Here is a 19,479-nt window from a genome sequence, read left to right on the forward strand (position 1 = left end):
GTAATTCCAGAGTTGAGGAGTAGCCCCTCAATGTGCTCTTGAAGAACTTACTTGTGACAGTTGATGAACTTAAATGAGCACTCCTCCAGCTGATCATAAAGGCTGTGGTGGAAGGAATGAAGACAATCGTGAGTCTCTCTCAGGCACACTGGAGCCAGGCTGTTTAGAACATCACTGGTCACATTACAAGTAGCATTAAGGAACAGTACCAGATTCTCTTACCAAAACCCCATCTCAACTCAGTAGAGCAAGCAAAGCTTGTTCCGACCCACTCTCAGAGTACAACCTACACATAGTAAATCACAAAGCAAACACCGCTTCTCAAAATAAATTACAAGTTTATTAAAGTGGAATAGAATTCTGTGATTCACCTTTGACTAACACAAGTGGGGATTTTATTTTAAAAGATTTTTCCTTCCTCTTTAAAAGGTGAAGTACACTTAAATCTTTTGCACATTTACAAAGGGGTTGACTTTTCTACTTAAATACGGTGCACCAGGTCACACACCACAAAGGCTTCAGTAATATACCTTTTTGTGTAAGGAACGGGACGGATGGTCTCAGAGCAGGTGTCGGGCTCCTGTCACTGCACAGGGGCAAGTACGGCAGCGTGTAGCATCTACACGTGAGGTTGGGTGGTTGTAAGTTCTGGCCTTCATTTCCTAACATCTGCATCAGGTTGTCAAACCATTCCTGGATGCTATTTCACATAATTCTCTAAGCAGAGGAGAAGCCTGGGGAAGGTCCTTGTTTCCCCCTGTTAAGACACAGGAGGAAGAATCTGCAATGTTCATGAACAGTGTTAAAATAATAAATTTTCTGTTTTTATCTACTTACACTCACACACATATACCCCAGAGCAGACAATTTTATAGCAACAGAAGACCCGAGAACTCACTAAAGAATGGTTGTAGATTTGGCATTGCAAAGTGAGAAAGTGGTAATTAAAAAAAAAAAAGATATGTGGTTTTCCTGAAAGGGGGGCTTGCGGGTGAGCCAAATGACAATGGGACAGCACATTAAAGATGCATTTTGAGCGGGTAGAAGAATCTGAATTCTGCACCAAGCGCCACATTCCACAGTCTGCACAAGTTGTGCAAGCTTGGGTCATCCTTTCTGCCTTTAGCCACTAGAACAGCTCAGGAAAAAGGTGGAAGGTACCCTGCCTCAAAGACTCAAACATGCTATTTTCACATTACTGAGGTTCTTGTCAGCAGTAATTTTTTCTAGTTTTGCCTACCTGAATGTAGGATGAGCCCTCTTCTAGCTCTATTACCTACCCATCCTTCATTCTCTTTGCATACTGAAGGCACTGGTGCAAAGTTAAGTATCTGCCTCCAAACAACACAGCAATTGCTCAGCTTTAGAATATGGCTTTTAAATTCCAGGGTGCACTTTATGTGATGGGGTAGTGAATGGGTACACATTAACACACTAAACTAGAAACTATTTTGTTGGTACTTCATGGTCCAATTAGATTAAGTATATAGAATGTCTTCCACTAAACATACAAAGCTGCCTTACACTGAGTCAGTCCATTGGTCAATCTAGCCCAGTACTTTCTTGTCTGACAGGCAATGGCTCTCCAAAGCCTCGGCCAGAGAAAGGTCTTTCCCAAACCTGTTACCTGAGAAACTCTCTGGAGCTTGAAACTCAGACCTGAATGTAAAGCAGGAATTCTACAACTGAGCCCCAGCCCCTGCCCCATTTTAAGCTAACATGAGTCTAGCTCAGATTGTCTCTCCTGAGTTATTAGTATTATAGAGAATAGTTTTTCCCGACATCTGAGAAACCAGAGAGGCCAGGAAGTGGACTTGGAAACTTCTGCATACAATGCACATACTCTACCACTGAGCTATGGGCAAACTGGAAATCATAATGTTTTACATTTACGTTGCATTTTGAATGCTCAAAGACCTTGAAATACAGCATTTCAGTAATCCTTTGAACAGACCTACAAGGTAGGTCAGTATTATTATGACAATACTGTGGGATGAGGAGGATTGAAGCTGAAAGAAATAATTTCATGCCAAAGGGGAGATCTGAGCCACTCCCCTGTATCTGCTCTTGAATTATGCATAAACTGAACCTCAAAGTCCTCTTAATTTTTGGATTACAAAGTCTTAAGGCTAACGTTTTTATCATGCACACCTTATGTGGACAAAAACAAGTCTTTGCCAGTATGTGCATCATATTCAATGTGACTTGCAGCACAACTGCTGTAAGCTGTCGTCACAGTTCAAGAAACAAGGATGCACCAGGGACACCAGTGGGATGGGGTTTTTTTACACTAGCCACAGCCATACTCTTGTATAGTCCTCATTCTTTTGCAGGACCAACTTCTCTCTGGTATTTCAATAAGATGTGCCAGTTCAACACCAGAGAAATGAAAAAGGGCACAACGAATCTCTACTGGCAGCACAGCTTTGCAAAATGTACAAAGACTGACGATTCTACTGAGGCATGACTAGTCAGCCCCTAAATTAGAAAGGATTGTCTTAAGATGCTATCCTTATCCAAAAATATGACTCTTCCTTTGGAGCCGCAGAAATGGGCGACTGGAAGCAGTGACCAAAATATAAACACACCTAAAAAGATAGGTGGGTGGGCATTAGCAAAAAGAGAATCCAAATTCTGAGATCCTCATGATGTTAAAAAGTTAATCATGCCAAATGCACCTAAGCCAAGAAGCATCTTCAGGAAAAATATTTAGTTCTGCACAATCACAGTCTTGCATGGAATTCCTTCCCTTTCTGAACTACCCCTTGAGGTAGGCAGCAAGAGTACACTAAGAACTTTAGATGGGAGCTACATAATGATAAATATAAAGCATATTTGTACTAAGTTTTCTCCTTAACTTCCAAGAGTGCAAAAACCACGTTACTAAGAAAAATGTTTGCAGTTTAAGTGGGCTTATTCCTTTCTTGATCTTCACTAAAAAGGCAATCTGTTTCCAATCTGGTGTTCCAGGGTCATACTACCTTCAAAGTTTGCAAATATGCATAGAAGACACAACCCACTATCTTCCTAATAGATAGGATAATTGCCATCCAGTTCTATCTGGTGGAAACATCGCTTTGGTTGCCCACCAAGGGAATAAGATGACCAACCATCTCTTCTTTCTAGCTCCCTTGGGAAAACAAGAATTCTCCTTTACAGCAAAGGCCCAGCTGAGCCCACACAATGCAAAGGAAAGTCCAGCAGTCCCACTGGGTTGAGGTGGGGGGAAAGAAAATAATTAGTTTCTAGTAGCTCAGCCTCCAGCAGCAGCTTTCAGTCCAAATACCTGAGCCAAAAACATTTTATATGTAATTCCAGCTTAGATAACCTTTTAAGAACATAAAATTTGTTTTCACATTGTCTCCTGCATTTCTGCAGATTAAGTTAAAAAAAATCCTGTCACAACATACCTACAAATCTATACACAAGTTTCCACCCAAAACAGCAACTGCTGTATTGAAAGTTCTCCACGATTCACAACAGGTACAAGTGCCGCATGATTATTCAAAGTGCTCCATAAAAATTTAAGGATGCTGCCACTGGCAGCAGAGCTGAAAGAGAAGCTTTTTGTTCTGCCCGTGTTACCATGGCATAACCCTTCAGCTTGGAATGAGACTGAAGAATCAGCAATTGCATTGACAATCTGCATTTTAAATCTGGGATGAAGGTACCCATTTTTCTCGTTTATTGCCTCTACCCTGCAGACATGGTAACAGGCCAATACAGTGGAATGATGCTGTAAGCCAGGACTTTGTGGTGTACCTCAAAGAGCCTCCTTTTGATCATTCTGACATCAAGACATTCTATACAGCTTGGATCTTGATGGGGCAAAATGAGTCCTACCATTCCCAAAGTGTCTTGTGTACCAAACAGAACTCTACATTGCAATAAATTGCTTGGCCCCCTCCAGCTTGTGTGTCCAAGAGCTGGGTGACAAAAGGGAGACGACACGAGAGGGTGTGGATCCCAGGTCAAAAATTTCCCTTCCACAATCTCAGCTTGCTTTCCATCCAACAAATATATATGAACCCACAATATTCCACACACCTCCCTTCAGACCCCATTAAGTGGGGAGACGATCATAAGCGGCAATTGCAGATAGCCCAGATTTCATTTACGTTGATGCCAGATAGGAAGGGGGTGAGCCTCCGTATTGAAGACGTATTTGTCGAGGTTTATCAAGTCAACATCATCTGAGAAGAGCAAGAAAAGGTACTTGAGTGTTTCGCCAAGGAAAAAACTCTCCATCTTGTCTCTCGGCTCGGGATTGCTAGGGTTCTGGACATTGTTTATGGAAGTGTAGCCACCTGTAGAAACCTGGATGAAAGAATTGCAAGAGAACAGATGGGTATACAGTATGGGAATGAAGATACAGCTTACCTAGACCTGTCAGATACTGTGAAATAGCCCCCTCACAGCCAGTCCCTGACCCAGCCACATTATCCTGAGCCCAAATAGGTCTCTCATATCAAGGGGAAAGGCTGGGAGAGGCTACAGGAGAACAGGAGAGAGCAGAGAATAGGGTTAAGCACTGCCCCCCCATACACATTGGGGACCTTGTGCTGAAAAACACCACCCCATTTGCTTTGTAGTGGTTTGGTGGTGACCAGGATTCTCTGATCTGCATTTGCCGCTATCAAGTTTCTCCCACCACTCAAGTTACCAGAGCATGACAGAAGAACAGCTGGTTGACTCTCAGCTGAAGTCAAAAATTTCAGTTTCCAACTGTCACCCAGCCACTCCACTGACGCGTAGCTGAAGGCGAAAGAAATTATATGCGTACTCACGCACACAAGTCCTGACAGGTAGACAGTGGTGTTGTGGTGATGGCTTTAACAAGCAGGTCTTCCATTATGGGCTCTTGGGAGAGCCTGGATCCTGCATCAGCCAAGTTCCAAGTCTAGCCCCATTTCCACCTCCTATCATTTCAGCTAGACTGACAACACTTTGACAACAAGGAGGAAGCCCCAAACCCTAAAAGCTTCTCAAGTTGGTTGTTAAGATTGCTTTGTTTTACCCGCGTATATTTATTGAAGTTCTGGAGGATCTCCCAGCCCCAATCCTGATACTTCTTGTCTCCTGTGAATCTATACAGGTAGAAAAAGCTCTCCACGGCCTCAGGGCGCAGGAGGTTATGTCTGTCTGCAGCCTGGAGAAAGAAAAATTCCAGAACTAAGAAGGACGAAACTCAGTGTTCTCATAACTTTGCTAAACTCCTCCCTCCCACCACACGCAGGCCAACTGAACAAGGAGATTTTGCAAAAAGAGAGGGAGATGGAGGCTAAGGTCCTCCCTAATCGCCATTCTTCCATAATTCTTACTCCAAAAGACTGGAAAATCTAGCTTTGAGAAGTGCTTCTTCGTTTGTTCCAATTTCAGAATTTGGCTTTTCCTGACATGCAACTGTGATTGCTTTAAAATGCACACACATCCAAATCCAAACACACAAGGGAATGCTAATACAGCCTAAAGGCTAACAAGCTGAGTTACTACCACTGGTGACCATCTCACCTTTGCCCCCAACTAACTGCATGACCTCAGGCAAGCTACTTTATCAGCTTCAGCAGCCCCATTTTACAGATGTAAAGGTCGCCCTCTGCAGTGAGTTACAGCACTGGAACATCTAGTGCTGTGCTGCCAGCACCAGAAAAAGACTGGACGGCAGTGGCTCTCCAAGGCCTCAGGCAGAGAGCTCTCTGCAACCAGCTACCCAGGATTCCTGTAAAAGAGAAACTGAAGACTGAAGTTCAGACCTTCAACACTTAAAGCCTGCATTCTGCCAGTGAGCTGTGGAACTCTCTACTAGGTTTTATTTTCTAAACAAAGAAGGGATAGGGGAGGCAGTTTGCTGAGACAGTGCTTGCAACCCTGGGTTACGAAAAGGGTATGTTACAAAAAGGAGAGGCATCCAATGGAGAAACAGCACAAAAGATTCACACAGGTCCACTAAGGATAACGCCAAACCACTAACCTTGATCTCTACATCTTTCCGGTCCTTCTGGGCATGCATATTGAAGTGGACTATCTCTGGGCTCAGGCCGGTCTCCACTTGGGCATACATTTGATGGCAGGTCTCTGCAAGCTCTATGGCCAGGTCAAGATGATCAGAAGGGAGCCCATTGTGAGCTCCAAGAGCAAGGGCTCCAGGCAAGAAGCAAACCAGATGGTCCTGGCCAAGACACACAGAGGAAGAGATACCAACCTCGTTCACATATGGCTTTCCATTTTGCCTCCTGGAAATGCTTTCCACGCGAGTCCCTGCATGTTGCAGAGGATTCTGCAGCAAATTCTCCACTGATGTGGCGTTCTGACCACGCTAACTGAGGCTCAGCGCATGAACTGAGAATAAACTCTGAGACTGGAACATCCCCAACACTCCCCTGTAGCTGTACATCATGTGACAAGGAATGGGCAAGCTATCTTTCAGGAAATCTTGTCCAGTCATCACAAATTTTCTCTTTGATGAACTTTTGATAAGCTTCCAAGGAGTTTGAAAACTGCTGCTCTACAACAATGACAAAGAATGTTCCAAGCATGCTGAATTCAGCTAAAATCAAAACAGTTCATATTTTGTTGGGGGAAGAAAGACAGCAAGCTTAACTGAAAAAAAGCAGGGGAAGCAGGTGTCTCTTGAAGTTACTTTTTCCACTTTGGACACCCTTATAAACAGAAGTGCATGGAGTTCGGTTGCTCAGTGGTAAGCAAAATGGACTCTGCAGGTGCACAGAAAATGCCACTTCAGCCTTCAATTTAATACTTTCTCTACAGGCTTGCATTTTTCACATCTGTGTTCTGCAATGTGATGCAACCTACCTCTGTCATGGGATGTTGGCCCTTCTGATCTCTCTCAAGGGACCTCTCCCTAATCTTTGTTCCCTTGTGTATGAATCTCTCTGCAAACTGTGCATCACACACCTTACAGATTTGACCAAGTAGCTTTGGCTTACAAAAGCTTCCAACACAATAAATCATTAGCCTTTAAAGTGTGAGAAGAGTCTCTGAGCTGGATCTCACAATCCATTTTGCTAACACTAGTGCTTGCTTCTGGCACAAGGCACCTTCTGCCAAAGGAAAACACCATTGTCAAGGAAATGAAGCCACAGGATCTGACCCCTTGTTGTTCTGGCTGCTGTGACTAATGCAGCCAACCCTCTGGAAACTGAAGAGCAGGTTAAGCGCCTCCCTTACCATTTTAGCACTGAAACGGCCATGAGCAAGTTCACCTATGAAAGACAACCTTTTGGGCTGCGACTTGCGAAGAAGATGCATCTTCACCCCTTCAATGCCCTTCACGTAATCTTCCAAAAGCCTGCCGATTAAACATAACAATTATGGGAGGAGTTTTTACAACTGTGGCTGATGCAAGCTGATGGACTCAATTTTTAAAAACAATAATAAAACAGGAAGGCTTCCTGGTTCAAATCCAGCCATCTCACTTGATGGCTGTAGGCAAGCCAGACTCTCATCTTCACCTCCAACGATGGTGATAACAACACAGGCTGACATTACAGGATTAATTATTCATTTATGGCATTTCTATGCTGCTTTTCCGTTCCAAGTAGTTTACAGGCCATTTTAAAAAATCACAAAATACAGTAGAGCTTTTAGAAATAATGCCTTACAAAATTATAGCAAGCAGAGAAATCATCATCCAGATGATTTGAGACAGAAGCTTGAAGAGCTGGATTTCTCCCCTTGCCCCGCCCCCACCCCCCATCTTGACAGTAGTTAAAAGGTCTTTCAAGGACGACAGCAGGCACGGAGAAGAGGGCGGAGCTTTCTTAGCCCTCTTTTTGCTGAGGACAGTTGCTGGAAGGATTATAACAAAATCATGTATTACTACTATCCATGAGGGACTTTAAATGCTTTCTAAGTAGGATTATTATTACTGCTAGCCACTCCATTACATTTCTCATGGTGTGCGTCATCTGTTAAACCTTCACACATCACATTTTGATGCAGGTGACTGCCCAACAGATTGCCCAACAGTCCACTTCCACACAAAAACCACAGATCCTCAGCTACCTTGTTTAGGAGGTCACAGAAAATGCCTAGGAGTTATCCATTTAAAATAGGTCCTTTGCTAGAGGGGACCGGCTTGGGGTGGGGGGAAATTACTTACTCATTTTCCTTCTTCCCACCCTGGATCCACTGCTTCAGCAGGTACTCATAATAGCTGTCTGCTCGGGCTCCGAGAGTGTAGACCCCCAGGTGGGTAAACTGCCCACTGTTTGTGTTGATGAACATGGGCACCAGACCATCATTCTTTCCAGGGAGGGTGTGAACATGTTGCATCACCCCATTAACAGCATTCTATAGGAATAATAACACACTTTGTAAACTGCTCTGAGTGGATGCTAAGTTGTCCTGAAGGGTGGTATATAAATCAAATGTTGTTATTATTGTTATTGTTATTATAATAAACCAGGAAATCTCTCAAGCTCAAACACACACACACACGTTGGATTTTAAAATTCAATTCTGTAGGGTACATCAAACAGTAGACTTTAAAAATGCAAAGAAAGCCCTGCCGGATCAAACCACAATCACAGCCAGTCCAGCATCTTGCTCCCCATAGTGGTCAGATAGACTGAGAAGCCCCAAAGTAGGACAAGAAGGCAAGGACCATTCCCTGTCGTTGGTTTCCCCCACTACATCTGGCATTCAGAAGTACATGACTATCAGACGCACTGTTGAGGCTAATAGCTGTTGACATTCTCTTCTCCGTGCATTTTTTTTAAAGCTGTGTTGGTTCATTTTGAGGACATAAACTGTAGGTCACAAAGTTAACCTGCCAAAAATCATGTCCATTGTATCTCATTTTAATAAAGCCCCTATACTGAACCACAACAGTCACTAAAAGTATTAAACAAAATTTAGTCGGGAGAGTTTGAGGAATTTCTCCCCAAATGAAAATGTATTCCAGCTTTAGGGGCGTGTCTCTACTGAGATTCTGTAATCTCAGCTATTTGTTCCACAAGCTTTCTGCTTGCACTGCACTGTCTCCAGGATGGCATGCATGAAAATGAGAAGACTGACGGAAGAAAGCTCCCACATTTGGAACTGTGGCCACAACTAGATGACTCCTGCCTCCCTTCTGTGCATTGTCAACAAAGGAAGGAGAAGAAGAGCCCCTGGCCCTACGGATACCTGAAACTTCTCTTCTCCAGTGAGGCGCGAGAGCTCCCTGAACTCCAGCTGGATGCTCGTCACTTCAGCCACTGTGCTGTCTGACGTCCAGCGTGGTGGGTGGGCTGTGCCCCGGCCGATGTTTACATCCGAGAATGGAATCTTGGAAGGGGTGCTGAAGGCTGGCATGAGTCTGCTGCCAATATCTTTCTGAACAGCAGAGAACATGGAAGGAGGGTGGGAAAAACAGAGGAAGAAAAGATAACCATTACCTTGCATAGACGCTGTACAAAAGGGAGAGATTAGTACAGTATCTCAAGAGAGAGACAGTTAATGGATTTGCAGTGTCCATCTGGCTCTCGTTGTTTTATACATTCTATGTTCTCTTTTTAAATTTGAACATCCTAGACCAGGAGTTTTCAAGCTGTTCCACATGAACTTGTTTGCCGCGGGACTGTGGCTCAGCAATTGAGGCTTTGTGGGGTGAAAGACCAGTCTCCAACTGAAAGGTTTTCAGGCAGCAGAAGATGTGAAGGCCATGCCTGTCACAGCATAAAATACTGAGCTAGATATACCACCAGTCTGACTTGGCATAAAGGCAGCTTCTTATGCGCAGTGCTGAGCAGTGCATAGATCAGTGGTAGCGGACATGCTTTACACCCCAGGCTCAATCCCCAGCTTTGCTAGTTAAAGGACCTCCAATATCTGGGATTACAGAGAACTTTGCCCGAGACCCTGGAGAGCTATTCCAGTCAGAACAGATGATACTGAGCTAGAAGAACCAAAGGTCTGGTTCAGGATATGGGTGCTTCATGTTTGTACACCTGCTGCTGAAGCTTTGTTCATTGTAGAGGATTCTGGGAGCTGCTCCAGGCCATATGCTCAGTTGATAGGGTGGGAGTCACTGATGCTTCACATAAGAAAGCCATACACCCTACATATCTCAGAAGACTGATGAGCATGGATGGAGCAAGCTCTCTTTCAGGGACATTTGTCCTATATGACTGATGATGATACCAGGAGTATACAATTCAGTTCAGAATTTGGATTAAAATACCAAATTTTGGCTGATTCAGTAAAATCCGGATATTCCAAATCAAAAAGCAGGTATCTTGAATCTTTATGGAATATTTTTTTAAAAATTGGTAAAATGGCCATTTTTTCTATGGGAAAATTACTCTTGGAGCTATCTGGTGGGCTGGAGTGGTCATTTGTCAACCAAACTTCACCAAATTTGGAGGGAACCCAGTCCTGATAGTCCTCTAAAGACCCCCCAAGTTTTATTAGGATTGGACCCCGGGGGCTAAAAAGGAGCCCCCCCACTCTCCATTATGCCCTATGGAAGAAAATATCTGGGAGCTATCTGGGGGGAGGGCTGGAGGTGGCATCTTTCATGCAAACTCCAAAAAATTCTCAGGGTACCTACTCCTTAATGTCCTCTAGGAACCTCCAAAGTTTCAGGAAGATTGGGCCCCATGTACCAATTCTATGAGCCCCTGAACAAGGTGCCTCCAGCCACTCCATTGTTTCCTATGGAAAAAGTCAAAACTGATTCCCACTGAAGAAACACACTGCGGCAAGGCTGCCATGGTCAAGGCACACTTCCAAAAATGCAAGCCAAGCTCATACCAGAGCAAGCCCAACAGAAGCAAACTGAACCACAGGAATGGAATCCACTCCCACCCCCCCAGAACCAAAGTGAAAGAAGGGGACCAACACCATATCACAGGATCACATCCATTCCACCCAAACCAAACTGAAGCAAGGGATACTGTTGCAACTTAGCCCAACAGAACCAGTGTCATTCACAGCAGCCAGGCACTGGGTTCAGCCATTGGGGAAACACCATAGCACACAACCAAGCAGTACCCAACCACAAGCATAAGGCACTCCCTTGCTACAGTTTACTTCTGTTGGGCTGAACTGAAGTTTACAAGCCTAAGGCCTGTGAGAAGTGACACTTGGGGGATCCAGAGAGCTGCTTTGCCAGGGCTGAAGAGATTGTGTGTGCCTGTGAGGTATCTGCCATTTTCTCGTGTGTGCCTTGTGACAACAGGTGGTGTGCAGGGGGAGGAAGGGATTGCCATTCAAAAAACACAAGTCCACAGCCCTCTAGTTAAATTGTTCTTGGGATCCAAACTCTACAGTTAAAAGATATTACTTATACACCCACAAATAAAAACACAAGTGTTGCCTTGCTATTAAAAAAAAGATAAAACCCCTCCTGAAATGTCTAAAAATCAGCCATCAACAAAATAACCACCATTCAAAATCTCAGAGGAGCAGCAAAGTGAATTGCAGCAAAATGAATTGCAGAACACTTTAACAAAACCAGACCAGTGCCCACAATCTGCCTGGCAGCTCAACTGACTATCAGTGAGCCGTACAGAGAGGGAGGAAAAGCCCTTGAAAAATCTTCTCCTCCACCACTCACCCAAAAGGCATGTCTAGGTATGCAGATCTGCTTCTAGGAAAAGGAGGTTGCATTTACACGGCAAACTTATGCAGGCTTTAAACGGGCTTGCTCTTTGCTTCCCTCAAATTTCTGCACCCCACTGCAGAGACTGCAACTCTGTGAGCGTGCTGGGCGCCCTCCATTATCATCTCTGAGATATGGACAACAGACACACAGAGACAAGGGAGCAAGGTTCACTTTGGATGGCAAGATAAAAGGTTGCTTACGGCTTTTTCTAGGAAGAGAGTGTCCCCCGACAAGTGATAGGTGCTCAGCAGACCTCCAAGGATCCGAATGGCACTCTCAAAAAGGTTGACATCCACATTCTTGTCAAAGTTTAAGTCGGTTGCAACCCACTTCCTTGCTTCTGCAAACTCTACATCAGGGAAGGAACCCAAAGTGACCCAACAGAGTTAGTCAAAGGGTTTCTGCTGATCTGACGAGAAAACTCAGATGGAGTGAGGATAAGGGGATCAGAACTGAGGAAAATTTCTGTCCCTAAGCACACACACATGCTCATCTCTGTACATCCTAAGCCCCCCCCCCCCCGGAGTACAACCACTAAAGGTGAGCCCACAGCAAGGTCAGGCTGGTTGCTTGCTTCTCCTCTGCCTGCATTAAGATGCAAGCACAGAGCAGACTTTGGACAACAGTAGCCTCTCATATGAGCCAATCAGGACTGATGATCATATGGGGGGGCGGGATCTGTGCACTACCAAGTGTGACATGTGGCCACAAGAGATGGAGCATCTTCAGGGAGGGAAACTCCCTGCAGCAACTATGGGGTGCGATCTCCTCCAAGTTTTACACGTGAGCTGAAGAAATTTGTTTGCATTTCGGAAGAGCAAGATCTATCAACTGACCTTTTTAGTTGGTATTGCAATCTCATTTTAAGATACAAAAAAAGAAGCAATTAACCTGTTTATTGCGCCAATCTGTTTTGAGTTTTACCTGTCCTATTTTACATTTGCATGACTTACTTGTGCTAATCGCCTCTACACCCTTATATAGGAGATGGCTAGAAACATCGTAAAACCTGGCTCAGGGCTAGGAGTTACGGCAAATGTGCAAGGAGAGCCTCTCAAGTTGCTGAGCACAGGAAGCCAAAGGTGCAGCCTTCAGCAAGCTAGGGTGCGGGGCAGATTTTGACCAAATGGTATTCCTGCACGTATGTGGATTTGAGTAAGACTCAGAAGAGCCTTTTTACAACCACAGCAATGTTAAGGACACTGCTCCAATTCTGGTAGGAAGATGTCTTTCTCGCCCACAAGTGCTGCTGGCAAAGCAATTGGGACTGTGGAAAGGAGGCAGGATGAAAAGACAAGAAGAAAAAGAGGAGCTGACCTTCTTTTAAGCCCAAAATCCACATGGTGTCCAGCGCATCGATGAGCGTCAGACCTAGGCCAAACCACTCACTGAATGACTTGGAGATGGGCTTCAGTTCATCATGTCCCCAGGCAAATTCCTTGTAACCTTTCCATGCGTGGCGGAAAGCCTCTATCACAGCCATCTGGCGCTCGTTAAGAGGCACTAAAATCAGAAAGCAGAAGACTTAATGCTAGGACGATGAAGAAAAAAAGAGTTGGCTTTATACCCCGCCCTTCACTACCCAAAGGAGTCTCGGAGCGGCTTACAATCACCTTCCCTTTCTCTCCCCGCAACAGACACCCTGCAAGGTAGATGGGGCTGAGAGAGCTGTGACTGACCCAAGTCACCCAGTTGGCTTCAGGTGGAGGAGTGGAGAATCAAACCCGGTTCTCCAGAGTCCTGCTGCTCTTGTGGCAAATCAGCTGGGCACTGCTTAACCTAGGTTTTTAATTTAAATTGTAATGACAGAACTACGGTATAAGCTACCTTCAGCCACAATTATAATTAATTGAGGGTCATTCCTGATCTCACCTTCCCCAGAATTTAGGGAGAACAGTCATAGCGTAGAGAGGAAGTGGTCAGAAGAAGGTTCAAGTCATATACCCAATAGTCTCTGGATTATACACATCCAGTGCAACAGCCAGCAACCCAGAAAGAAGAGAATCCAACCCTATTAGAATTGGCAGGGAGGGGGTAGAACCCCCAGCTAGGCTCTGTCCTGACCTGGTTCTTTTTGGTCTTCAGATTCCACAGGTGAGGGTTTGTCCAATTCCTTTATTTTGTTGGAAGGAGATTCTGTTATCTGGTCGGGTTCAATCACTACTCCTCGCCAGCTGCAAACAATAATGATACCAGGAATATTGATCTCAGCAATTTACTACACTTAACCAATTCTTATCTCCACAGCAATGTCACAAAGATATATGGCTAATAATAAAAAAGTAGAATCAAGTATTTAATGCTCTCTCTTGCTTCAAATGCTGCTTTCATCCTAGAAGACTGTCACTCAAGCGTCCTGCTGGGCCGCAGAATTACTCATAGCTCACCTGCTCCCCTACAACTCCTCACTTTTGCTACTTCTCACACTTGTAACTCCCAGAATTCCAATGAGGTGCCACCTCTCATTTTCCCTTAAAATATCAGCATTTCCCACAAAGTCTTTGGCTTAATCCCCAATGGAAATGAAACCTAGGTGTTCATAACTGTTTGGATAAATTCACCCCTTATTATCCTCACCTCTCCCTTCTTCCCCATCTGCTCTCTCCCCCCCTCCCCAGCTTACAAAATCCATAAAGCTGCAGGGACACAAGGGCTTGTTCCCGCCCTCCCCCCCTGGTCACACTACTCTATAGAGCACCATGTACACCAACAGTGGGAATAAAGGTGGTGTAAACTTTTGAGCTTCATAGAGCAGCTCTTCCAGCAAAAGGACACAATAACTCACCCCCCAACACCCCCATCCACGTTTTTGTTCTTTGGTATCTGTGGCATTTCGTCCCACCTACCTAATAACAGACTTGTCTGTTTTGTGTTCTTGGACAGCCTGGCCAGGCTGTTCCTCTGCCTTGGTTGACTTCACCTTTGAATTTCTTCGAGGCGGTCTGAGTGGCAGATTAGGAGGGCCTCGTCGGACTGGAAACTCCTTTGGGGGTTTCTGCAGAAAGGGAACAAAGGAACATTAGGACAATTCCTTCGTCCTACACAGAGGACAAGATAAATCAGGTTTGCAAATGGATGCTTACTTGGCTGTTAAGGGAGTTGGCTCCTTTCCTTTTATTCTGTTACAGCTGCCACATGCAACTATCATGGTGTATGGATGGGCAAGGAGCCTAGTGGTTTTTCTGAATACCTTGGCAAGGCTGGGATAAGCTGATGCCCAGTATGTAACTGCTCCAGCTTGATCTCCAACAATGTCTGCTTTAAGCCTTTGTTGCTTCATATGACTAAACCAGCTTCAGGTGGGAACTTCTGGACTCTGTAATGTCCGGATCTCTTCAGGGTCCTGATCTTAACTCAGGAATGACAGAGGGCTGCTTCTTACTAGTTCCCAATTGCCTCTCTTAGAGGAGAATAAGCATGCAGGGGAACATGCAGATTCTTAGACACATGGAATTTGTCGGCTAGCTTTGGTAGTTTCACAGCAATCAAGTATCTCACATAATAATTAAGGAACATAGCACTTTAAATGGAAGCAGCAAGGTCCCCACTTCAAGGAGCATAGCATTCAGTTTGACCTCAGCATGAATGAAGGCTCAGGTCTTCAGCCACTCTGAACTCACTTCGCAGGAATATTAAAGAATATTAAAAGACAATAGATACTGAGTATGTACAGAGTGTAAAAATATATCCAGAGTCACAGAGCCACAAAATGTACAATTGTATTACAGGTACAATACTAAGATGTTAACATAGACCTTAAAACAATATCATACCCAACATTCAAAAAGGAAAATGTTATATATAAGTTGGACAAGTATACAGATAACTGACCTGTATAATATCAAGTCCTTTCCACAGCAACAGTTTCTCTGAGCATGAATTGTGCTGGTTTGACCCTTTGATCTCAAATGAGAGATCTCTGGGATTTATATTATTTCTTTTAATATTCTTTTTACAGGTATATATATTTATTGATAATTTTACAGACACCACCCTCCCATGAAGAAGCATCAGCAAAACATGTAGTGACAGTATATTGGAATAAAACTCCTTTTTCCACTGCACCACTGCTTTTTTGTTTCTTGCAATGATGAGGCCACCAGGCCTGGCCAGCGCCCCTGGCAAATTTAGTGTGCACCCTAGAATATGCCCCTAAATCCTCTGCAGTATGTAAATTAAAAGCTTAAAAAATTAAAACTTAATACTACTATGGCTTCAGCTATGGAGTGCATGGTGTATGAGACTGCTATTCCACATCCTTCACATATAAGAAAAAAAAATTTAAATTACTTGAAGTGAAAAATCTGGGTAATCCCCAAGATTAGGATCAGCTTTTTTGGGTATTGGCAGAACAGCCTGATTTGCTGGGTTCAAACCCGGGATCTCCAAATCGGTCTTCTGCTCCTCTGGGGATCTGCTGGTCAGGCCTATATGGAGGAATTAACCACTGTGAATACCACCAATGCAACATAACGCAATCAGCCACTGAGATGCTAGAGCTCCCAAAAGCTCATACACACAGATGTGCACACACACAAAACCCCATAAATATCCCATCAGAAATCAAACTAGTGTATACGGCCGAGCTGAACTCATGCATAGCTCTCACAAACTGCAAAGCAAGAAAAGTCAACATTTGTTTTTCCCAAGGATCTTCGATACAAAAGAAGGCTGAAAAGCTGGGACCAGATTTAATGCTGTTTAAGTTCCCTGTAACATTCATTCATCAGTACCAAAATAACCTCAAAACTAACTCTTGCAGAGAGCCCACTAGGCTTTGTGCTGGCCCAGGAGGCTCTGCCCAGAGGCAGCCAAGCAGCTGGCATGTAGGGTCCGTTGGTCATTCCCATCTCTCAACACCAGCTGGGGGGCTGGCAACACCCACACACTGGGCCATCTGCCAGCCTCTCTGAGCAGGTCCCTGCTGCACAGCCAGTAGCCATGGGGCATGCTGGTGGGAAGAAGAAAATGACTCTACCAGCTTGCTCCCATAACCCCTTAGTGGGGAGGCCAGCTCCCAGTCCTTTGCAGATTGTCTAACTACAGAAAGGTCCCTTCAGCTGTGGGCCCTGTCACCTGAATCAGAGATATACATCCTACTACAGTCTTGACACTTAGTAGAGTATCCATTCCAGAGAAGTGCCCGCTAGATTACAATGGAACGGGCCTTCCCCATGCCAAGCATGTACTCTCCCACTGAACTACAGCCTCCAGTCAAACAATAAACTTATGCCACGTCAAAGCATCAGGCCACCTAGCTCAGTAATGTTTCCTGTTACCATTATCAGCTCTTCAGAGTTTCTGACAGACAACACACTCCTTGCAGCTGCTACATGTGATGCGACCCCTATGTCAAGGCCCCACCTCCCTGGATTTAGTTGTTCAAACTTTCCAAGGCAGGAGACTTACTTTTCCAAGGCTCAGTCATGTTTGCATAAGTGATGACTCCACAGACAGCCAAGAAGGCAAACACAAAGAGGATCACGCTCCGCTGCAGACGGGACAGCTGCTTCCATTTCTGAGAGTGAAACATTACAGGAAATCAGAGGCAGTTTTCAGCCTGTGACATGGAGCACAATCAACACAGCAGCCCTCCAACCCCCTCTGCAAGTTTGTACAAGCGGTAATCAACACGGCCCACTTTCAACTCTCTCCTTCGAGAGGCAGTGGAGAGAAAGCACTTCCTAAGTTATTCATGCAGCACCAATAATGGACCTGGCACATTACAGCAAAATCCAAAATAAGAGAGCTGCACCAACGCATTGGAAATGCAGAAGGAGAACACTGAGAAGAGCCATGGAAAGAGGATTTTAATTGACCCAGGCATTTGAACCATTCTTCTTTATCATGAATATTCTTCTCTCCCTTTCATGAGACACAGATCCTCTTCCTCAGACAAAAAGCTGTGGCTCAGCGAGGACAAAAAAGTTGCATCAATTTTTTGCAACGCTGTTGGACGTCCAATTCAACCCCATTAGCAAAAAAAATCCCCAAAGCTTACAGCAGAAAGTCTGTTAGCAGCAAAGCAATGGGAGGAAAATCAAAGGAGGAATAAACACAAGCAACTGTAGGAAGAGTACAATGACTGGAAACTGAGGGGAATAATACTCTCTCCACAAGCCTTCACACCCACTCTTATTTTATCACACGTTGTTCTTGCCTCTGCTTTGAGTAGCTCAACTTCAATATGAAAACATCACATATCTGTTCTATATGATCTGGCACGTTATATCAATAGCAATTCTGATATCTTATTTCATTTCCCTTTCCCCTTACTGAGACTTGGTGGCAGCTGTCAAAAGAAATACTGCCAACTCTCAACACAGCATTTCTCAAAGGGAAATTGCATGAGTTTTACCCCAGATACCTGTCTTGTTTTTGTTGTGATGTTCCTCCATGTTCAGGAATACCATGCCTCTGAGCACCAGCTGCAGAGGTGGGGGATTCGGGGGGGGGGGGATACAGCAGCAGGGAAAAGCTGCTGTCCTCATACCCTACTTGCTGGTTTCCCAGAGGTATCTGGTGGACCACTATGAAAACAGCATGGGGCTTCCATCTAATTCAGCAAGGCTCAGGAGGCTTTGCTAGCTTTTCAGCTGCCTATTCTTTTAGAGTGATCATGTAAGAGGAAAACTGCAGCGTCCAAGACTCTGAAGCAGGGCTGCCAGCAGGTTTTACTGGTTCTCCCATTACCTTTACCCAGGGTACCTGTGAAGTTGTAATTTTTAAATATCCTGAGAAAGTTCACATGCCTGCATCTAACAGTAGCACATCATGGCAGAAATCCAACATATACAGCTTTCCCAAGACATGGAAGCACATCACCTTTGAGTTTCCTATCTTATTCTGAAGCTTTAAAAGGTGTAGGAAGTCCTGTCAGATTTTTTAAAAGCTGGCAACACCAGTAGTATTGTGCAGGAGGAAAACTGTGGAGTCCAGATCTCCCAAGTAGGGCTGCAAGTAGATTTTACTACTTCTCCTGTTTTTCTATCCATATCTCCCAAGTAGGACTACTAGCCCACTAGTACAACTAAAAACCTCATGGCAAGCCTCATAGGTGAGGCTTTTCCTGCGACCATGGAGGCAGAGGATGTAGGTGCAATTGTGGGATTCTTGTCCTGTCTGCAGCTATTAAAGAGCTAGGCAGAGGTCTAGAATAACAGGAGAATGCCAAGAAAGAAATCCAACAGATGTAGCTTTTCCTGCAATGGGCGTGAAGCTGTTGCACCTGTTGCCCTGTAGCTGTTAAAAGCCCAGCTGCTCCTGCAATAAGATGCGATAGAACGACCATTGTAAATCCATTCGCCGAATAATATTTTCCTGCCCGCTCATGGGCTAGCCTCAAAGGGACAGAACTGAACTTCTTTCCCGAGCCTCAAAGGGCGAAGCGTAGAGGGATGTTCGCCTGCCGCCTTGCCCCTTTCACAGGGGGCGCTGCTGAGCCGCTCTACCCCCTGCCACTCTATGGCTCCCTTCCTCACCCGTAAACAAGATCGTCTCCGCCAGGCCTTGCTGTTGTTGTAGCCTCCTCCTCCCGCCGCAGCCTCAATCCCTCCCGCGGAGGGGCTGAGGGTTACCGAGATGAAGTCCCGCCGGGGCGGCGGCGGTAAGGAAGCCGAGTACATACTGGCCAGCGACGGCCCCTCAACCGCTGACCGTTCCTTCGAAGATCGCCATGATTCCTCCAGCTGCTGCCTCGGCTATAGAGGTGAAGAGAGAGAACGGCTGCTTCCACGTGTCTCCCCTCTGACCAAGGGAAAGCTCTATGATGCCATCCCTAGCAACAGCCTGTTCTTAACGACGCCCCGCCTTACAATCGGTAACAAACCCCAAAAGCTCTTCGATGTAAAATATACAGTGCAATCCTA

The 19,479-nt window shown here is 45.0% G+C and overlaps 1 protein-coding gene across 1 annotated transcript; it reads right to left on the reverse strand.

Moving 5' to 3' along the window:
* Positions 1-318: 318 nt before the first annotated feature.
* Positions 319-19,302, reverse strand: MAN1B1 (mannosidase alpha class 1B member 1). The gene is made up of 13 exons (XM_054998284.1): positions 19,093-19,302; positions 17,021-17,129; positions 15,902-16,038; positions 14,458-14,606; positions 13,676-13,785; positions 12,929-13,114; positions 11,812-11,960; positions 9,151-9,339; positions 8,123-8,313; positions 7,189-7,309; positions 5,972-6,169; positions 5,018-5,149; positions 319-4,317 (listed from the first exon to the last, which is right to left on the reverse strand). Exons 1-13 carry the CDS (start codon positions 19,234-19,236, stop codon positions 4,111-4,113), a joined length of 2,022 nt encoding a protein of 673 aa, XP_054854259.1. The 5' UTR covers positions 19,237-19,302; the 3' UTR covers positions 319-4,110.
* Between the last annotated feature and the right edge of the window lie 177 nt (positions 19,303-19,479).

The sequence above is a fragment of the Eublepharis macularius genome, chromosome 14 (genome assembly GCF_028583425.1).
Source record: "Eublepharis macularius isolate TG4126 chromosome 14, MPM_Emac_v1.0, whole genome shotgun sequence".
NCBI lineage: Eukaryota > Metazoa > Chordata > Lepidosauria > Squamata > Eublepharidae > Eublepharis > Eublepharis macularius.